This window comes from Paramisgurnus dabryanus, chromosome 1 (assembly GCF_030506205.2).
Source record: "Paramisgurnus dabryanus chromosome 1, PD_genome_1.1, whole genome shotgun sequence".
Lineage (NCBI taxonomy): Eukaryota > Metazoa > Chordata > Actinopteri > Cypriniformes > Cobitidae > Paramisgurnus > Paramisgurnus dabryanus.
Genome location: NC_133337.1, coordinates 46073135 through 46096135, shown reverse-complemented (window position 1 = coordinate 46096135; position 23001 = coordinate 46073135). Strand labels below are relative to the sequence as shown.

Below are 23001 nucleotides of genomic sequence, written 5' to 3'. Positions count from 1 at the left end.
AATTTTTTCGTCGGCCTTAGTACACAATGTAACTATAGAAGAGTCAATAATAGGAAAAATATAAAAACTCTGTTAATTTTTGAGCGCGATGCTAATGATCTAACCAGATTTAATAGATTATGCTAAGCTATGCAAAAAGTGGTACAGCCAGACCCGGAGATCAGCTGAATGGACTCCAAAATGGTAAAAATCAAATGTTTAAAGGGACACTTCACCCATTTTCATTAAGCTTTGTATAGTTAGAATGTTTTTGAATGGTCATGCATTATTTCCTCAGTTGCCGCTGATACAGGAGAAATACAGATTTCAGTGTTGCACTTCCTTCTTTCAATGATGTAAAAATCATAATTTTGCATCATTGAAAGCAGGAAGTCCAATATCTTTTTTGAGGGGGTGAGACTACAAACACCCCTTTTCTCGGTCAAATGGGCACCAAATTCGAAATGTATGTTACATTTTGACTACAAATATGAAGCACTTTCAATAAAGATTAATGTTTCTATGGGTGAAATGCTCCATTAACTCTAGAGGAGCTGGAAAATTAGCCTATTTTCAAAAAAGTGGAGTGTCCCTTTAAGTTAACAACCAGGATTAGTTGCATCTAGACCATTGTTTTCACGTTAATCATTTCCCAATAATTTTAGGGTTCAGTTATGGTTAGGGTTGGGCTGTGGGTTTCGGTTTTATTTATAGAAATGTTGCCCTGAGGACATCCCTCACTTGGCAAAATCAGTGGAAAACTGATGGTCATGGGGCAAATCTGTGTAAGAAAGAAAGTTTCTCATTAAGGGGCAACACTGATAAAGTGATTTGTTGTAAAGTTGATTCTGTGTATGCTTTATTCTGACTGGTTGAGAAATGTTTGCGGATAGAATTCGCACACCTAACCTGTCAAATGTCTTAAAATTACCACACGAGGAATGTCTTAGCAATTTCCGTGTAAACCGTGGCGGAATAATTGATTCCGGTCCTTCGAATTATTTAAAATAATGTACACGGTTTAACGGCAGTTAGGCGTCAAATTCGCGTCTACCGCGTCTAGTTTGCCGCTTGAACATTGTGAGTTTACTTTCTTCATTTTGGAATTCCCGTGGCAACGCTCAATTAGTCTACCTCGCCGCGCTAAACACCTCATTCACGCCGCGTGACCTCCAGACGTGCGTCAACGCGCGTCTTCATATTGACTTAACATTGAAATCTATCGTGCTTGACGCAGCTGGTCTGAACGCAGCATTACAAAGTGGCAAATTTAACATGTTATAATAAATTATCTATGGGGTACTTTGAGCTAAAAATATATATAAATACTGTGGTGACGCCACTATTTATTTGACATCTTACAGAAGTCTTATGAAATGTCCCCTTTGAAGGGACTTAAAGCCTATTGTGTTCTGGTCCTATGGGACTTTTAGACCTTGGTTAATGTACTTTAGTTTCATTTTACAACCAGGATTCCTGTCAAAATTTTTGGTACCGCTATTACATTCACATGGCTCCAAGTTTAAACATGAAAAACATGTACTACTAGTTTAACAGATGACAGCTGTCATCTAAGCAGACATTGCTGCTGGCGTAAGTGTTGTTTCTGCAAACATGGTATTGTCAAATCTTATGAATGATTAATATGCTTATCATACCATTTACTTATTAATGTTCCTGTTGCCAAAACCAATGAAAAACAAATTGATATTTAAGTATGACAGCTTTTAATGTTTTATTGTTTTATGCTGTCTGAAAACAATTTAATTGTTTGTTCCTTACTGAAAACACATTTAGCTGTGGTTTCCCGGACAGGGATTAGCTTAAACCAGGACTAGGCCTTTGTTTATTAGGAAATAGTTTTAACAAATCAGAAAAAGTTCGATTTCAACCACTGATTTTACAGTGATTTCAATTTGTGACATGATCGTAGTCAATGTAAAAATAGCAAGGTTATTTTTCACACAATATTCTTTATATTATGTACCATAAAACCACAAAAATTGTCTTTAGTTGGTTTTCCCACATATTTTAAGTTACCCTCTCTTAAGCCTGAGGCTAATCCTGCCAGTCAGAAAGTAAATGAGCAAGACAAGTACTGACATGAGTAATGACCGAATATTATAATACTTTGCCTGTTTGCCTGCACTATAATTTTCATAAGGTGGGAAAAAACACTGTAAAGATTTTTGCACTTTCAGTATTATCAAATTGGATTTACTTAAGTCATTTCAACTTTTATTTTTTATACACCCCAAAATGTTTTAGATAGTCTTCGACTGAAAAAGCCACAGCGGATTGAGAAAAAAAAACAAGCACAAATTTTTAAATCAACAACACATCTTCAAAAGATTTATTTTTAAATACAGCTTTAAATACACCGCACTGTCATGTTCAGTATCGTCTTTTATTGTCTGATAATTTCTGATTTTGTATGTGTTACCAAAAATGATTTACTCCTTCATAAAAGTGAAAAAGTTAAATCTGAAGTATTAATGATTAGGTATAAACATGATTGTGTAAAAGTGTTGAAGTCAGTTACAGTCAAAAGATAGTATGACACACTGTATAAAAACTATTTTGTTGCCTGGCATTTTTAAGTACAATCAAACTGGCATTTTTAAGGCATTACAACTTACTGTTTTAAAGTTGACCAGTTGCTGTGAAATGTTTTGACCTATTAAAAGAATTAAAGTAAAAACAAAATAGTTAAAAAAAAATTGTGATTTTATGTTATATTTACATATTTTTATACGTTGTTTTAACTTATGAAACATAAGTTTTTATAATTTTAAATAAATACAGTTATATTAATTCTTATAAAGTTATATTAATTCTTCACTAGACAAAATAAAACATTTGAAGTTTACATGACTTTCATTTTTTTTTACAGTAATAAAGCAATTTAATTATACTAAACAATTTAGGGTGGCAATTTTTTTACAGTGAACCGAGCAGAACAGATCAAAACAATTCACATTTCACTTCAAACAGCTTATGTACTGAATATAAGCTATTGCACTTTAAAGCTTTAAAAGTCCTCCTTAAAACAGAAAACCCCACATGTAGATCTCCCTGCGACACAACAAGAACATTATGGACAGACAATCTACAAATGAAGAGTTTCATGCAAAACGAGATAACTCTGTTTTTAACATTTTTATCAAAACATGTTTATTATTATGTTATCATGTTATTATTTTGTTTTATGGTGTTACTTTACTTAGCTGTATTTAAGTTATGAAGGTTTAAATAAAAAAAAACAACTGCAGTTGAATTGATATTAATTGAATGCACAACCAAAAAACTAGTTTTTTTGAGTTATCAAGATGAGTTATCTCATTTTGCAACGAAACTCTACAAATGTTTACATTCATACCACAATAAAGAATGTTAATCTTATAAAAATCATTTTAAAAAAACCCTCTTTGGTTGATTCTGTGTCTTTTACATAAATAATTTATTGAGATAAGGCACATAAACGCATTACAGTTATGTAGACCAGATAGACCCCATTCTGCCCCACCTACATCTGCAATGACCGTTTGTGGACAAGTAGATGTTTGAGTGGATTATTTATTCCAATATCTACCCTTGTTATTAGCTCCTCGCCCTATGATGCACTACTCAGCCTATTGGTCTGAACCATTATTCAGAAGGTCAGCAACAAAGTTTCTGTTTGCAGTGCCCAACTGAACAATGTCTAATCTTCACCTTTTAAAGCAAATAAATCCCAAATAAAGGTTTAAAAGGAAGAACAGGTTTATCCTGTGGCCAAATGCCACCCTTTTTATTTTAAATAAGCACCCTGTGAAGAGCGTTCTCAGTTACGCATGAAGAGATTTATCAGTCCGGCCTCATGCAACTGCTTCCACACCCTCATCTCCATACGCATGTCATGATTGGCATAAAAACGCACACGCCCTTTTATTTTGTCATAGTAGTGGTCCGAGAATGAAGTCCAGTTTGGAGTCATGAACCCGTAAGCATCAACCTGGCAATAACACAAAATAATTACAAACTTAAAAGATAACACACTGTTGTAAATCAAGTGTGTTATTTAAGAGTCGCATGACTCTGACACACCCAGTCTGGTGAGTCTTTAGTATGTACTTGATTTCCTGAATTCACAACTGCTAACAATTCCTAGTAACTCATCACTTTTTATTTGGGGTGGGTGTTGGCATGCATTTGTGTCATGTGTCACATTCTTAAGAAGCTTTTCAATGACAAAGGCTAACCTGATCACACGTATGAAGAGCAGCCAGAAGCATCACCGCTCCTGTGGATGGTCTGTAAATTCTTCTGGCACCTGTTCTCAAAAGGCGTGAATACAAGAACCTGAAGAAAAAAAACTGCTGTATTAAATACAAAAAAGTTAATAGACAGAATGTAGATTTTAAAACCCCATCTTAATGAACGGCTTAATATACATTAATCTCTTAGTGTACATTATCCAAACCATGTTTAAAACTCAATACAAACTGATACAACATGCTCACCTGTTTCTAAGATAACGGACAAAATCCGGGTGGTACATTTTAAAGTTTTTTACCGTCACATTTTCACCGAAGTATTTAGGTGGTCTGAAAAAAATTAGATTAACATTTAAAACAAACATTATAATCTGCAACACAACCAACACATTAAAGTGACACTTTGTAGTTTTTCAACCTTCATTCATAATATATTTTCAAGACCCTTGTGATGGTACATCGACTTAAAATAGGTTGAATGGCATGTCTACCATAGCCTGGCGAGGTCTGTATCGCTTTTACTTGTACTTTTAAACTTGGGGTTCAAGTAGTAACACGAGCACATAAAAAGAACTACAAAAATTTGCTTTACGGCATACGTCACTTTCTCCACTTCCACAAATTCGGACGTAAGAGCGCAACTATTTATTTTCCTGATGATTGGTCATGCCCGAAGCAGCAACTAAGAAAAAGAAACCCAAGGTTTTGTCGGAGGAGACCAGAAAGAGAAAAAGGGAGAGTGACAGAATAAAAAGAAGGATGAGGATCAATTATATTGGGCCAGGGTTCGCTCACTGGCGTGAACTAAAGGAGGAGGAGGGGTTCCTGACCGATGCTGACTTGGCTGTCATGCTTTTGGACTTGTAAGTAACGTTATATTGCTTGCATATATAAGTCCTGTCTGGCACCCGAACACTATTTTTTAGAGTAAATTTTATTGGAGGCTTCTTGGAGAGTGTAGAGAGAGATTTATATCACGTGACACTATGGTGTCGTTTTAGCGTCACAGACCTACGACACAGGCGTTCCAGGTTCGATTCCCCTTTAAGGCAATTTTTATATAAACTTTAACCAAGCGACCACCGTTACAACTAGCTTTTAAATGTGAGCTACGCGATCTTTTGGCGTTTGAAAAAACCCCCCATGAAATTATAGTTATATGACATGCTGGAATGCACACTTTGAGTTGTCTTTTTTCCCTTTGCGACAGTGCTGCGGCGCCTGTGGCCTCTAGGGGCGCTAGACGTGAAAAATACATGTATAGCACTCCCTAGTGGCCAAAAAGTTCCGCCTTTAAAGAACACACCTAAGTTAACTTCAAATTCAAGGACTTAATGTGGGGACACATTTCAAGTGAGAGCAAGGTTACATCATGTTACCTTTTAAGATACATTGTTAAAGTTCCCTTTCGAGGGAACTCGCGCTGCGTCACTGCAGTGACACTTTGGGGACGCCTCAAAGGGTAAGTGCGTCTGAATGTGTATATCAAATTCAACCAATGGTGAGGCTTAACAACAAAGACAGGGTGACGCGGGGGCGACACTTCTCAGGGAACGACACTTACATATGTAACCCATGACGTTTATGCAAAAAAACATTTTGGTATGAATCAACATTGGCATACAGAAGATATATGCATTTAAAGCTAACAGTTTAGCACAGGTGCTTAAAAATGCTAGAATTTTTATGATATTATCCTACACTACACAGGGAATAATATGGATTTTTTTCCAGAAAACTTCTTGCATAAAGTAGATTCAAGCACTTTTAATGACCTGTATCTATGCATGTATATTTTCAAAAACTTCCCAGGGCCTTGAATTTTTTCCCCCAGATTCACAAACTTTCAAGAATTTCAAGGACCCGTGGGAACCCTGAAAGAAGTACCTCGCCGCCAGCCATTTTTTTGAAAAGATACCCGCCAGCATTTTTTGTAATTTCTTCTAAATATATATAAACATACAAATATATCAAATGAAAGAACAGGGGTCCGTTTCAATAAGGAGGTTCTAAACTTGAACTCGGAGTTGACTTACTCTGAGATAGGAAACGGTTACAGAACAGCTCATCTGAGTTAGTTCAATCGACTCTGAGTAGGTTGACTCTGAGTTAAGCACGTGCACAATCATTAATGGATCTCAGATATTACGATTTACCATTGCAACAGCACGTGACAAAGAGGTCTTAATCCTTTTTACTACTAAAACTGAAAGTGTTGCTGAGAGTGTACAGCACCTACGACCATATATTTTAAAGAAAAAAAAAAGTTGGAAATTGCTACTCTAGTAAATGTGTACATTTAATTTTTCATCACTGTAAAAATATCAGAAGTACATAAACTAAGGACTGTACGTTATTATATCCATTTTCATGCAGATGCAATCCCATGGACAAAAAGATGACAGCAGCTCAGCTAAAAATGAAATTAGGCATAATACTTGGGCATAAAAAGGCTACAAACCTTACAAATGTTTGTCATGAATAAAACAGAATAAATACACCAAGCCGGTATTCAAACTCATGTCGTCGACGGTATGTCTGCCCAAACCACGGCGCACAGCACTATCTACTAGACCAGCGATAATGATGAGTAGATTCACAAGAAATGTAAAGGCAACTGTTCAGATGTAAGAGCACCACAAAGACTGATATTAGTCATGTAAGGATATTTATATATCTAAAATGACTGCAAAGAAAAATAATACCGCTCACATAAATGCAAATGGATATGACAAAAATCCACTCGGGGTCTCAAAATCCTCTCGCAAAATAAATAAAACTTCCTACAAATAAATGCAGCAGCATCATCTACAGGATCCTCTGTAAAAGCACTTTAAATTTTAGTCACTTAGACGGTCTCTGCACCTAAATATATCAAATTAGCTTTACTAGTCATTTCAATATACCGTTTAATTTTTTTGTATAAATTTAAGTGTAATTTATAAAATATATAAAACACTAAGATAAAATGATTTGCACTGGCAATTTGATTCTAAATTAAATACAGATTAAAAAAATATTTTAAAGTGTATGTAATAAAAATGTGCGCAATGAATGAATGAACTAAAGCAACTAACAAGATTAAACACCGCTACTCCTTAAAAATGGGGAGGAGACTTCCATAAACTCTGAGTTTACAGGATAAAACCTGCTCCCGACCAGGTTAGGTTCAGAGAGTATGTTACTCCGGAAACAGACTCTGAGTATAAGTTACCTCTCCTTCTGAAACAGGCTTGACTTACCCCGCTGTCTCAGGTTTAACCTACCTCTCATTTTGAAACGGAAAACTCAGAGTTTCCCTTATTTCAGGGTTAACAGAGTTTTCACTTAACCACCTTTCTGAAACGGGCCCCAGACCCTCTGCTTTACAAACAATAAACAAACAAACAAACAAAACAGGAAAATAAAAAAAAAACTTTCATCCTATCTATATTTTTTCTCTGCTTATAAACTCTTAAATATGCATTTTTGTAAAGGAATTTTGTTAGAGATCAGATTCAGAACCATTATCAAAAGATTCAGAGAGTTTAAAATTAGTAAATAACGTTTTGGCTTTGGTGGATAATCACGGTATTGCAGATTAACATAAAAATTCATCAGGAACACTTTTTTTTAATGCAAATGTTTTATCTTAATTGACGAGATAACTCATCAATGGCGGGAAAAGAGTTAAAGAAGGACAAAACGGATAAAGCAATGAGAGTTGGACGTTATAAGGTACAGTATAAGGACATTTAGAGTATTTATATAAAGAAAAAAGTCCTTAATATTTACATTTTACCGCGCTCAGGGCCATTTTCAATGACAGTATGTGTGGCGGCCGCTCTCATAAGAATGTAGTCTCGGTCGTGATCTGGCAAAAAAATGTATCTGGTCTCCTGTAAAGAGGGAAATAAAGAGTTGGTGAGAGCGAATTGAATAATGAATATATAAATATATTTTTGTTGGATATTACGGTTTACCTCGGTTACTGGTGGTCCCCTGTAGCCAAAGCGAGCATAACTACGCATGGAGTTTCGCATGGTGTTTGTTGAGAATGTATAAAAAGATGTTCGATTTCCCACATCCTCCTCAAACCCCTTTAAAATCGCACCATTCACCCTAAAGATTGAAGAGAGAAGCGCTTTACATTAATGGACAAGATTTTGACTAACTATAGGATCTGTCTCATTTTTAAATAGTTAAAGAAGAAACAAATGATGATTACAGTCTACATAATAATTACTTCAATTGGTAAACGCCAACATTTCCTCACTTTAAGTGAAAATTTTAAGTTCAGATGTATAGATATTTTAGGTTTTACCAATTGAAGTATTTAGTTTGTTTGTTTTTAACCTTAAATTTTCACAAAGTGAAAGTTCACTATTTACAGTGTATGAGTTATGTAAGGGATAATGTAGAGGCAGCCGGTAGTTATCGCAAAATAAGCAGCGACAGTGTGATCAGGACCCGACAAAAAGCGGAGGGTCTTGTATCACACTGAAGGGGCTTATTTTGCGATAACTACAGGCTGCCTGTACATTATCCCGCTTATTACACGGCTACTTGCCGTGTAATAAGCGGAAAAAAGGAAAAAAAAACTGGACATGAATATGAATGAAACATTTATTGGCATATTTGTTTTAAATAAACATTCTTATCTTTCCGCAAAACGATATAGTACCACCATTGTTAATTGTGGTTGTCCAGTGTTTGTCACAAGATGGCGCCAAACGGTAATCTTTATTGGCGCGGAGGGATTTTAAACATACAAGTAGTACCGGCTATGCGTTATTACTTTGGAGCGGTTATTATTTGAAAAGAACGAACCTGCAAATGTCTCAACTGACCAATCAGAATCAAGCATTCCAGAGAGCCGTGTAATAAATTATAATTATTAAATGATTTAATGAAAAAATTGACCTTATCATGTAAGGAGGTGTGTGCAAATGTATTGTACTACAAATTTTTTGTTATGTCTCACCTTTCTTGAAAAACTAAAGGTTATAGTCTCCCTACCTGAACACATAATCATGCTCATCAATCTCTTTGCCTTTTTTTGATCCATTCAGTATTCCTCCATTTCCCACCACCGCACAGCGGATGCACGGCGATCTGCTTTTCCTTTGCTCCCAGTCGTCAAACATTAACCGATTTGCGGATGTGTTTAAAATCCCCAGGGAGCTATTCAACACTGTGAAGACACAAAAATAAAATATAATAACATTTTAAAATTACAGTGTTGATGTAACACAAATAATAATACTTTCATTTATTATTATTATTATTAGGAGTAGGAGGAGTAGTAGTAGTAGTAGTAGTGATTTTCAAAAAAAAGTTTTTCATTCTTTTAAAATGGTTTCTATCTGAAGTATGAAGTCTACAAAAAACTTGTGTATTAAAGTATTATGTAAATTAGCAATATAAAAACAATAAAAAAAAACTCTTGGTTAAGAAATCTGACTTTAATTGTTAAATTACGTTAATAAACACAAACCATCGACAGAAACACTTCCCCAGCCATGAGTTCCATTATAACGTCTCAATCGCTGGTATTCTTCTGGAGTAAAATGCTTTGCCCACTGCAGGACTGGAATTGTTTGTAGAAACGTCTCAGAGAAGTTGGTATGAGGTACACGCTTTCTGATATTGTTTGGACAGTCCTGAAAAAAATAACAATAAAGAAACCCATTAAAATGTTTCCAATTTAGTGAGTTTTGAGCGGCACATTGTAGTGAACAGCGTACAACAAACATTACAGACCCCTCCCCAATAGGCTTTATGCCCAGCTGCACTACTTCCTGAACTTCAGCCAGCTCCTTGTTTCCTGTCTGCCATTATTGGAAAAACTGATTAATCAAGGTGTGTCTGATTATTGCTGTTGTGACTACTGAGGTCAGGCACACCTGGATTAATCAGTTTGTCCAATAATGGCAGACAGGAAACAAGGAGCTGGCTGAAGTTCAGGAAGTAGTGCAGCTGGGCATAAAGCCTATTGCTACATTTGGAGTGGATTTTGGTGGGTTGACATTAGCAAGTGTCCAGTCAATCAGATAAGGCTGCTCGGACAACTCTTTTATGGCTGACCTCCATGCCAAAGCAGAAAAGAAGAGGGCTTTTGATTGTCTCACAAGATTTCTGCTTATCATCCTTTCAAACCCCCCCTCGCCATCTCATGAAGGCAGGATGGTCGTAAACATTCCTTAAGGAAAAGTCACTTGCAAATTTTTTACTAGTAATGAGTTGCTGTCACTCATACACTGTAAAAAGTGAAAAACTGGATCAACTTTAAAAATTACTTCTAGTGGTAACACCTAAAAATGTAAGTTTAATCAACTTAAAATTTCACTTTAGGTTTTAAAATGTAACATTTTTAGGTGTTAAAAAATAAAGTCACTTTTTAAGTTAAAGCAACTTTTTACAGTGTGAAAGCTGAATTCAAGTAAACTATTTCAACTTCAGTTCAAGTTAAAGCAACTCATCACAAGTATAAGATAAAAAAATGTAAAAGTTAAAATGACTTAAACAGCAATTTAATTATACTTTTAATTCAAATTTGAGGCAGCAAATATTCTTGTTGTACATACATTGTTAATGTATTCAGCTTGAATTTACAATTCAACTTTCTTGGCTAATATTTTATTTCAATTTTATTTATAGCAACTCCTTACTTTCAAGTTGCTTAAACTTACAAATATAAGTGCAACAAGTGTACAAAGTGACTTACAGAACTTTTCACATGAGATTAAGTAATTTGCCATAGTGATGATATTTTCATTCCAGTGAAATTGATTTTATGGTTGATAAATGTCTAAGTTACTGGCCCTGTTGTGTGTCTACATTTCTTTGTGTTCCTTCACAAGTATAGGCATATTAAAACATCCTTTTCCGATTTAGCCTTTTCTGTGAAACTCTTGTCTTTTATCTGATAGTCCCGCCTCAAATTCATGCTATTGGTTGAGCCAGTGTTATAGTCAAATATGATTTACTTGGAAGTTCTCCAATTGCATTTATCGTACTGGCACTTTCTTGGCTGGCAAAGAGCCTGTATACATTTTGAAATCTAAATGAAAATGTTTTAAATGCAAGCTTGTGCATTTCACTATAAATCCATTATAGACACTACTGACACTTACTGTTTGTGAAGGAACATCATCCACAGCATACTGGTCACCAAAAAAGTCTGCTAGAGTGGCTTTTACTGTAATGACTGTAATCCCATTTTCTGACACTGTCCTGGAAGGGTTTGTGTTTAGATTTGTAATGGGAGGTTGTGTGTATGAGGTTGAGGGATCTGGAAGATCTGATGGTTTAAATGAATCCCATTCTGGATCTTCAGGAATAGCTGTTGTATTGTCAGAAGATAGTTTGTTGAGCAAATTCTGCTTTAGTTTTTCAAAAATCTTCAGTTCATTTTCAGAAGACGGTTGATCTTCAGTAGTGATCTGTTCATTTTTGGATGACAGTTGATAGTTGAAACTGTTGTGGATGTTGTTTTCATTGTAATACAACCTGTTAGCAGGAAAGACAGAACAGTAAGCTTTTGCGTTGAGATTTGATTTCCACAAGTGGAAAAATCTGGTTGTGTGGCTCTATCAAAACATTCCTCTATTTGTTTAAGCATGCTAACCTAACATGGTACAACTGGTTTGAAGTCGTGGCAACAATGGCTTTTTGTTCTTCTAGAAAAATTACTGTACACACTTCCCCTGAACTCAATGAACTCAAAAAGATGTGAATTAAAAACTTGATAAGCATGATTCTATTGTCTTTGTTTGCCCAGTACAAAATAACTTTTATAAACCAGTTTTTATATGATATACTGTACTTAACATAAGCAAACGCGATCATAAAGAAACTAGAAAGCTAATGTTAACTAGTATGGCAATTGTTGACATCAAGAATTACATTTTCACTAGTAAAAATGTTAATACTTGATATCAGAAAATGGATTTCTACTAGTAACAATTGCTATTTTTGATATGAATAGTTTAATTTCTACTAGTAAAAACTCAAATTGTTGATATCAAGAATGAAAATTAACTAGTGAAAATTGAATTGTTGATATCAAGAACTCAACGAATAAAAGTTAAAATGGCTTGCCATATTTTTTACTAGTAACAATCCTATTCATGATAGCAGAAATTAGCATTGTCACTAGTGATAATCAAATTATTGATTTCAAAAATGAAAATGTTTACTAGTAGCAATTCGATTGTTGATATCAAGAAAATACATTTGCACTAGTAACAATTTAATAATTCATATCAAAAATAAAGCTTTTTACTAGTAAGAATTGTATTTCTGATATCAGAAATTCTAATTTCAGATCAGAAATATAATTCTTGATATCAACAATTGAATTTGAATGGTGACCTTTGGTGACATTTAACTAGTGAAAATACAATTGTTGATAAAGAATGCATTTTTACTAGTAAAAACTGAATTGTTGATAAAGAATTTTTGTTATAGTCATTTGAGCACTCTGAACAAGATAAACTTCTACAATATGTCAATCCTTTTAAAGTTGGTCTTAAACCAGCTTAAACCAGCTACTTTCACCCTAGCCAAGTTGGCAAAGCTTCCAGCCTAGTCAAGCTGGTTTTGGCTGGTGTAATCAGCTGGTCTTGCTATAAAAGCAAAAATCCTTCTAAAACTATAGCTTAAGCTGAAACCAGGCTGGAACACCATCTTAAACCAGTCAACCAGGATAGGCTGGTATAAGCGGTTATTTTTCTGCAGGGAATATAATACATTTTATTTATCATGCACTTTCTTGAACTCAAGGCACCATAATATAAGAGATTCTTAAGAACATACACATACAACAGTAAACAGTAATAATCAATCAGTAATAGTAAACATAATGTGTTTACTATTATACAACAGTTATTTCTGGTTCTCGAATCTGATTGGCTAAGAGGCGTGCCATATTCTACTGATAACGGCACAGTTACCGCTTCACCATTTTGTATCATTCCGCCACCTGCTGGTAATTTTAGTATTAGTGAATGGAGTTTCTTTTAACAGGCTCGTCTCTGATTGGAAGAACTGCACGCACACACACAGACGCGCTGTTTTTAAACACTCTCCGTGAGTCTCATTAGTTCACTAGCTCGTAAATCAGTGTGTGAATCCCAATCGGAACTGATTATTCCGTCAAAGATCAGCGCTCTTGGATGTTGCGTTAAACTTAATGGGAGTAATGTCTTGTCACATCGTGTGGACGATTAACACTCGGAAAGAGGAATGTAAACAATATTTTTTTCTGGAGCGATCTCTCTCCTCAGAACGCGAAAACACCGTGGAACTGCAGGTAAGCACAGCAGCTTTTAAATGTGGACAATGATCATTTATTTTATCGTGACGTGACTATTAAAACACGTTATGAGATATCACCACTGATATATTTATAAGCAGCATGCAAAAAACATCTCAAATCCGTGGCAGAAGAAAGTAGTTCCCAAACAAAGAGGCTTTCAAAATAACTCTGTTGTTGTTTTCTAGTTTTCTTTTTTCAAACGTGTGCCGTCGAACTGTTGTATAAAAGCAATATCGCTCGAGTAGGAGTGTGATATAGCTCTATAAGCTCTATGGCCTTGTGCCTCTGGCCTAATCACAGCCGTGATGATATAGAGCTATCTCGCACGACTTCGAGAGCGATATTGCTTTTATACAACAGTTCGACGGCACACGTTTGAAAAAGAAAACTAGAAAACAACAACGGAGTTATTTTAAAAGCCTCTTTGTTTGGGAACTACTTTCTTCCGCCACGGATTTGAGGGCGGCCAAAATGACAGGTAACACTTTCGGCTGCTTTGAATCTCATAATAACTCAATGGATGGAGTTAAGTAAGTCTGCTTAATTAACAGACATTTATTAATTTCAATACTTTCAATAAATCCAATGAGATTAACAGAATGAAGCCCGACAAATAAATATGTCTTTATTCAGTTGCTGGCACTGCCAGGGGTGATATGCAAGTTAAAATTCAGGGCTTTTCAGGGAGACTAGTTGAAAATGCCTGAAAAGGTTGAAACCATCTGCTGTTTTGGATTGCATTTGTGAAAAAATCATGGTCACATTTACAAAACACAGTACATATTTGTAAAAACTCTGCATTTTCTCTCAAATTGCCTTTATTATTTGCCGAGTCGAGTTTTTCCTTTGCAAAGCAGATTGAGTTTGTTTGCAAAATGCTGGATTTGTTAGTATAATTATGTTACAAAATTCGCTCCATAAACAACAAAAAACCATACAAAGTTACCTGTACCAAGAAAAGTAAGTTAAACTTACTGAGTAATACTAGTACTATTAGTTACCTCAACTTGATTTTGTTATGTTTGTAGTAAGTAATGTTACATGTGTATTAAAGCTCACATAACACACACTGTTTCTGCATTTCTGATGTTAAAGTAGTATTACATCCTTTATATTTCCGAAGAGTCTTTAGTTAAATCAGAAATATTAGCTTTACCGAATCTTTACGATAACGTACAAAAAAATGAAGAAGGAGGAGCTACTACCGCGGGAGGAGCGAGTACGAGTCATGCAACACTATACAACACTGTTTAACTTATGATTCACTACATGTTCGTGTCATTTATAGAAAATGCACGCGCCTATTTCCAACATAATACAGAAGTCTTATTTACCGCATGCAACTCATGACCCGGTTGGGAAAATCCAGGGCATCAAACACACAAGCAAAACTCCGCTGCTACCCCGGATAATAAACTATATCCATCGTTTTCATAAGGCTGGCTTTCTTCTCCTTACATCCAAAAACACACTTCTTCTTTCGTGCCATTGTTGAGTTTTAATATTAAACAAAGCTGTATCATGTGATATGATGTTTGCAAGTTCTAGCGTCTCCCACTGATTGACTGAGGGCGGGGTTTTCCGGGGGAAGTGCCCATACAAAGAAGTGATACGTACTGTATAGAAACCCCTAAAACGTCAGTTGGACCTGTAATCGAAAAAACCTTTCCGAAACTTGTATGAACCCTGGCAAAGAAATACTCTGTAACACGCCCAACTGCTATTTTGACACTTTGCCTACGTTTAGCATGAGGAAACAACTGTGTTTATAAGTCAGAATGCTTGAAATACCATTGAACCACCCCATTAAAAAGGCTGCAAGTTGACTCAACTTAAAACATTCGATGCAGCCACTTAATAACCCAGCCATTTTTAGAGTGAAGTTATGGATCCAAAATGCAAAATTTAAGACGAGATTGCTCGACTTTTTGAGTACAAACAGCATTAGGGCTTTCAGTTTTTTTCACTGTTTCTCAGTGTATCTTAGATCTTAGAATGTATGTGAAACTCTGTGTATCTCCAAAAAAATAACACTATACTGTACAAAGTGAAAAGTTAGTTCAACTTAAAAAGTTTCTTAAATTTGTAACACCTAAAAAATGTATACGTTTATTCAACTTAAATGTTTTACTTAAAGTGAAACTAAAGTGAAATTTTAAGTTGAAACAAATTTCAATTGGTAACACCTAAAACATTTAAGTAATTTCATCCAACTTTACATTCCACTTCCTGTTTGTTCCGATAAAACCAGTCTAATCATGTCACCATTTGCGAAATAATGCAAGTGTAACACCTGCCTTACCAAGCGTTCATGGTTTTTGTAGTTTGTCTCTTGTTCGTGGTTTCTATTTTGATGTTTTGGATGTTCTGGATTTTGACCTGTTTATTGGATAACGCTTTTGGATTGCTCTATTTGGATGTTTTTGCCTGCCCTTTTGGGATTTTACTAATAAATCTTCTGCATATGGATTTGTCTCTCGCTCTCAATCTCGCTTAGTGTAAGCAGCCCCTAGTTACACAGTGTTTTTTTTTACTAAAGTGAATTATTCGAGTCAAAGTAAAAATGAACATTACAAAATCCAAATAAGCGTCCTAGTCTGATACTTGTCTCCATGGTAACTGCATGTTGAAATGATAAGCGTGGGAACTGTATCTAGTGATCTCTTCTCTTGAGAGACAACATGTAGATTATTTACAAATTACCAAATAACGCCTATTGGAATTGGAGCAGGCAAACTTTAAATTCAATCAGAAACTAATAAGATGGCTATCAGCTAAACGTGTTAAAAAAGCTAACATTTAATGCATACTGCATGTAAAAGTATTATGAGTAAAGCTCTACCTGTAGTGTCTTATGTGGAACCCTGTAGCTTTTTCCCATGGCATTTGAATCTGCAGTACCACTACAAATAATACCAACGATCCGACTCCAGTCAAAGCTATGAAACTTAGAAGCAGGCTCCGGGGAAGCTGTACCATCTTTGTAACTCTTTCCTTGATCCCAAATTGCTGTATGCCTGGTCACCTTGTAAGGAGGGTTTGGGGGTTTTGATGAAATTATAAAGTGCTTCTCAAGATCAAATCAAAATCTAAATTTTGATTTGAGATTTTCACACTGCGCTGAAAAAAATAAGAAAATTGACTTAGGTTTTCTTTTGCAGGTTTTTGCATTCAGGTTTTTCAAATAAATTTAACACTTGCGTAATTAAGTCAAGTTTACTAAGAAAAGCTGAGTATAATTAACAAAGTCCAATAAGTAGAATTTACTTAAGTTTACGAAGTAAAGTTATATTACACTGAAAAAAAGATGTTTACTTAAAAATTGCATGTATAATATTGCCACCAAAACATTTGTAACTATACTTTTAAAGGGTTACTTCTTTATTGGAATCATTCTGATTTAAACATGTACAATTTCTTCTTTTTTTATTTGTTACTATATGCCACATCATGTTGAGCAAGTAAGAAGAGACTCAGTATGTCTCAGTACTGGCATAAGCACAGGTACTGCTCATTAAGTGAATTTACATCATGGTTTTTATCGTGTCACCTGTCTATACACAAGCACCACTCTTTTGAATGATGGTAACCACAAAACAGAAACAGAAACTCTCAAACATAATTTAACATTAAACACTAACAAGTCTTTTGTTTTTGTGAAAAACACATAAAATAGCGTTGAATTTCACATTTTACTCTCCAAATGCAGTCCTATGAAGAGCATGCTGGGAAGTACAAGTCCACTGCCTAGTTAGTTTTATTTACTAAATAATTAAAGTTAATTTCCTTCTTACACCCGTTTAGGATTTAAGTGAATTTTACTTGATAAAATTAAGTTAAATTTACTCAATGATGTTTTAATTTAGAATTACTTACATTTTTGTGTTATTTTTACTTTTAACAAAGATTTTTTTATAGAATTTACTCCTTTTTTAAGTTAAATTTACTAAGGCACATAATAATTTTTTACATTGTGTAAATCTCTTGCACCACAAAAGTTCACTAAGAGAAAAAAATAAGATTGTAAGTGCACATATAATCCTGCTTTAATTAAAAAGGTCGGAAAAACCAGGAAGAGGGGTTGTGATGTTAATAAGTAGTGTCAAGGCAACTTTAGGATTGAACAATGAACAAGCCAAAGAATGGGAAAGAAAATGCAAGGCACTAAATATAAGGAGAAAGGTGCATGAGTAAAAGTCGTTGTTAGGATCTCTTCCAAGTGGCGGGCCTGGGGAAACAAAAACAAAAAACACAACTCCCTCAAGGAATATTTCTCAAAGGCTTACAAAGTCGCATGTTTTATTATAGTACTTATTCAACATAAATATCTATTATAAATCAAATAATTTTGAATTAAATGCACATTGAACTGATATATAAAAACAGTTATAAAAATAAAAAAAATGTACAAATATGAAATGTTATACGAATTCGCTAAATGCACTTTTTTATATTATTGCCTCCCTAAAACAAATTGCTCTGTTGGTTTTCTCATTAAACCCTAAAAGTTGATTTCAATTAAACCCTAAAATATTAGTCTTTATTCACACGCACAATTGTCTAAAATCTGTTCTTTTTGTACAAATGTGGAATGACAAGAATGACACTTGCATGAAAAAGGTTTTTGTGAAAAAAAACGTTCACTTTGCTTTCTGGAGCTCAGAGCAGACCATGAGTAATGTCTGAAGATGACTACACTGTAAACCAAAGTCCATCTTTAAAGGGATAGTCGGCCAAAAATGATATTAAACCCATGATTTACTCACCCCCAAGCTGTCCGAGATGTATATGTCCATTGTTTTTCATCATTTAGATCTTTCAGTTGATTAAATGTAATGTTACGGGGTCCACCCATAGTCCACAACCTTCAAGTCCAAAAAAGTGCGTCCATCCTTCACAAATTAAATCCAAACAGCTCCAGGATAATAAACAAAGGTCTTCTGAGGGTAATCCGCGCGGTGTTGTTGTAGAAATATCCATATTTAAAACGTTATTAACGAAAATAAATACCTTCCGGTAGCGCTGCCATCTTAGTCGCGTCCGCATTCAGGATGAGAGCTTACGCAGCCTACGGAGGCTACTCTGCTGCTGCTCTGTGCCCCCGCCCTCCGAATTTGTCATACGTCACTAAGAAAAGTGCGTACACTACGCTAATACTCTCTCCTGAATACAGAGGAGTCTAAGATGGCGGCGCTACCGGAAGGTATTTATTTTCATTAATAAAGTTTTAAATATGGATATTTCTAAACAACACCGGGCGGATTACCCTCAGAAGACCTTTGTTTATCATCCTGGAGCCATTTGGATTTAATTTGTGAAGGATGGACGCACTTTTTTTGGACTTGAAGGTCGTGGACCCTGTAACATTACATTTAATCAACTGAAAGATCTAAAACATTTTCTAAAATACCCGAAAATGTGTGTGTCTTACAAACGATTGACATATGCAACTCGGACAGCTTGGGGGTGAGTAAATCATGGGTTTAATATCATTTTTGGCCGAACTATCCCTTTAAAGGAATACAAACTCTTAAATAATTTTTAAAAAACTATTTCCAGGTGATAAAGTTTTACCTAGTTTTTACCAAGTTATAAATACCCATCTTTTCCATAATAAAGACAGTGATACAAAAACATACTAACTGTAACCATGAGTAAAGTTCAAGAACAGCTTCATCTTTACACTCACAAAGCACTACAAAAGATATTTAAATACAATGAAAAATGTCTCGTACCTTAAGGGAAACTTCTGTCAAGCAATGAAAGTTGGACTTGAGCAATGCTTAATTAGCTCAGGTTAACAACTCAACTAACAGGCACCGTCACACATAGAGGTGCATGAGAGGCGGTCCTATTTGGCGATGAACAACAGCTGCTAGGAAATCGTTCACTCATCTATCCTCCCCCCTAAAAAAACGTATGAGGAAGAGAGAAAGAGATGGCTACGTAAAATGTTATAATCACATTTTGCACAAAGAGAAAACGATTTGGAAAGTTAAGAAAAAACACAAGTTTATTTTTTTAAGTTTTGTGTGTTTTAATAAGTGAAACATATTAATGTTATTATAGTGCAACAACTATATGCAATAGAACTACAGGTCTCTATGTTTCAATACAAATATCATGGATATACAGAATAATTACTATAGGGTGATATAGTATTTTGTATACTGTTTTTAAACCTTACTGTAGGATATTTTTGTAGTACCTAAGAATTTTACCAAAGTTTACTTTTGTTTAACACTGTAAACCACTCTTTGTTTAATCTAGTCTTGTGGCAGAATCATGACAGACCCATGTTTTGTGTGGGTTCACGTGGTCTCAGTATTGGTTTACTCGACCAGTGGTTCTCAACCCTAGTCCTCTTTTACCCCGCTCCCTTGTTAGCCTCATCTTTATTGTTTAACTCCTGTCACCTGTTGCCCTCATCAGTTCTCCCCTATTTAAGGTCCTTGTGTTTGTTGTTCTGTGCTTGAGCATTGTTCCAAAAACCTGTGAGTATGCTGTCTAAGAAGTAAAGCAGAAAATACCTTTATTTTGTGATACATTTTCTTCCTCTGATTTCTCTTTATTTAATTCCATAGTTTGCCAAAGCCTATCACCGCAACCTCACAAAAAATTTCTTGTTTATATCTTTATCGAAAGATGTAATGTAAAGACATAGAGTGGGGTAAGATTAGCAGATTTTCACATATGTTGCCTGCATGAAAAATGAGACAGAAGTCAAACAAAAACATCAACCTTTATACATTAACCTTTACGGATGTATCCTGTTAACTTAAATATATAATAACAAATGGCTTTAAAAAGGTCCCGAATACGGGACACCTAAGTTTGCATCAATACTGTTCATGTACATTTTAATCTATCACTACAAGCTATATATCATTGGAAAGGTCTAAGCCTCCAGAATAGACATTTCAACAGTGTTTTATAAAATAAATTATGTAGGGAGAGTAATTGATTCATTTATGAAGAGAATGTGCCTCAAAACATGTATATCCTGCTAAATGTCACTGTCCCACCAGCAGCACGCCTACATTTACTTTAATGTTTGCGTGTGAATTCTTATCTAATCATGACAAACTATATATCGTTTGAAAGCTCCAAGAGTGTAGATTTAACTCAATAGGATGGGTGACGCCTAAGAGGTTAAAGGTGCCAAAGAATTCCTTGAAATAATATATATATTGTTCTTTGATTTTGCATGCCAAACAGCCTGTGCCAGGGTGTAACGTCTGATAAACAAACAAACAAACAAAAGCTCAAACTTTGAATAGACTGACTTTTGTGGAGTGTATAACGACTTGAACAATTAAGTTATGATTTAAGGACTAAAAGATTACAGTCCTCTACTTCCTGCTTTAAAGACGTCAGTAGAACAGTTTATTGACTAAACTCCGCTCACAGGAATACAGTCACCAGCTAAGCTAATGGCAAGCTAAGCTGCTGTCGAATTACAACACACTAAACAAACTACACAATCAGAACTAGATACGTATTTCTGAAGGATGGACTTCATAGAACAAAGAAGACATCTGACCGTTTTTAGGACAGTGAAAACAGCGCTATACAGATTAGTAAATTTTGTGAAAAATACCACATTTTTTTAAACATGAAACATGAACACATGTTTTATTGCGCACTGTAAACACAATCAAAGTTTCAAAAACACAGAAAGAACGAGACCTTTTAAGGAAAGGAAAATTCCCTTATCACTTACTCCCTCTCATGTTGTTCGAAACGTGTATAAATGTCTTTGTTCATGGTGGCATAAAATGGTGACTTCCATGTAAAGGGACCCTTGGTGTATATACTGTAGATAAAAACGACTCATTTTAAGACAATAAAAACATAATGGTTCATTATGAATGGTCTTTATACATCACTGAAAATATAGTTATATAGATTATATTGCATTTCTGTCAAGGGATTCTTCTAAAAGTTACACACTGCACCTTTAAACATTACAAAATAAATGTGTAATAGTAATGAGAAATATCACTTTGAATCAACATAATTATTTTAAGTAGTATAAATAAAACGTTTTGGTCTGATATGCAAAAATGTATTGAAGAAAATTAAGTTAGTTTATCGGATCATGTGGGACTGATGTACACATTAAAATTAAGTAAACTAAAAAAAAATTTTTTCAGTGTACCAATCGCTCTGCAAACTCCTGACTGATCACCTACGATAGGATTTGACACTCCTCTGATAACTAATGTGATCAACATCACGAAAAAACATAAATAAAAGCAAATTTTTTCGAAATACAAAAAACTGTTTAATAAGATCTGGAGTGAAATTACATTTCTAAACTATACATATAAAAAGAGACTAAAATACAATTTCACTGACTTAAACAAGACTAAAATGTTATCAGTTTTCGTAGACTAAAACTACATAAAAATAGTCATGGATAGGTCTGACTAAAATAAGACTAAAATGCCCAGAGTTTTAGCTGACTAAAACTTGACTAGAATAAAAAGAGTATGATGAACATGACTAAAACTAATAAAAACTAAAATGACAGCTTGACACAAAGACTACACTAAAACAGGTTTATGAAAATAAAACAGGTTGCCAAAAACAACACTACTTGTATGCAAATTCAAAGTTAATCAGTGGGTGTGGTTTACTTACTTTTAAAAAAGGGGATTGAGTGGGTGTCAGCAGTCAGCTATTAATTTTCACAGGCTTGTGAATGTGAACTGACCTGAATGTGATGCACGAGTTTTATTTCATACTTATTGTTTCCATTTGAAGACAGAATGCTGTGTCTTCCTGGGTATAGGTGTTCCTGGGTCCAACCAGACTCTCATACATTCATTTCATTTGTACAGAGAGTCTGGCCACGCTCCATTGCAAAGCGTTACTTCCGTTAAGGAGGGTCCTCTGTTGAAGTTTAAAACTATTGGATCTGCGCAGAGTCACTCAGGATCTGCCATACGCAGTCGCTAACGTGTGGTCGTTACATATATCATGCACCGAAACCGGCCTGAAACAACAAGAACGAATAATCAGACCAACAAAACTTAGCAAACCTGGTTCTTGCTTCGGCTTTAACTTCTGTATATTCGGCAGCTTTGCAACAACGGACCGAATAGCTTTTCTCACATCTTTCTCCGCTGCCATTACTGAACTACAACTCAAACTGACGCACGACCTCAACGTCATCATTTTTAGCCACCCCTCTCTGTTCGCTGATTGGACCTGCAGCTTTTTGCAGGAGAAAACGAAACTCTGCAGAGCAGGCCCAGACGTATTGCTGAAGCGAAATGAAAATTAAGCGGAAGCACGTAGGAGGGCGGAGCCAGGCTAGTATAGGTGTCCATCAATTTTCACGCGTGTTATGTAGAAACGGATAGCGGTGTTTATACTTCTCATCCAACCACAATCGCATTCAATGTGGATGACGCAATTTATCTAGATAGTTGTTTTTAACGATGGCAAGTCGGAATG

The 23001-nt window shown here is 35.1% G+C and overlaps 1 protein-coding gene across 3 annotated transcripts; it reads right to left on the bottom strand.

Moving 5' to 3' along the window:
* Positions 1-3422: 3422 nt before the first annotated feature.
* On the bottom strand, positions 3423-19381 carry LOC135744543 (alpha-N-acetylgalactosaminide alpha-2,6-sialyltransferase 2-like). 3 transcript variants are annotated; one of them, XM_065262750.2, is made up of 10 exons: positions 19272-19381; positions 16379-16651; positions 11351-11726; positions 9712-9877; positions 9234-9408; positions 8198-8336; positions 8010-8113; positions 4482-4565; positions 4221-4320; positions 3423-3973 (listed from the first exon to the last, which is right to left on the bottom strand). In XM_065262750.2, exons 2-10 carry the CDS (start codon positions 16513-16515, stop codon positions 3803-3805), a joined length of 1452 nt encoding a protein of 483 aa, XP_065118822.2. In that variant the 5' UTR covers positions 16516-16651; positions 19272-19381; the 3' UTR covers positions 3423-3802. The 3 variants fall into 3 exon arrangements, with proteins under 3 accessions (XP_065118822.2, XP_065118821.2, XP_073671233.1); XM_065262749.2 differs by having other exon boundaries at positions 16379-16656; positions 19272-19362; XM_073815132.1 differs by lacking the exons at positions 16379-16651; positions 19272-19381 and adding an exon at positions 14871-15013.
* Positions 19382-23001: the final 3620 nt, after the last annotated feature.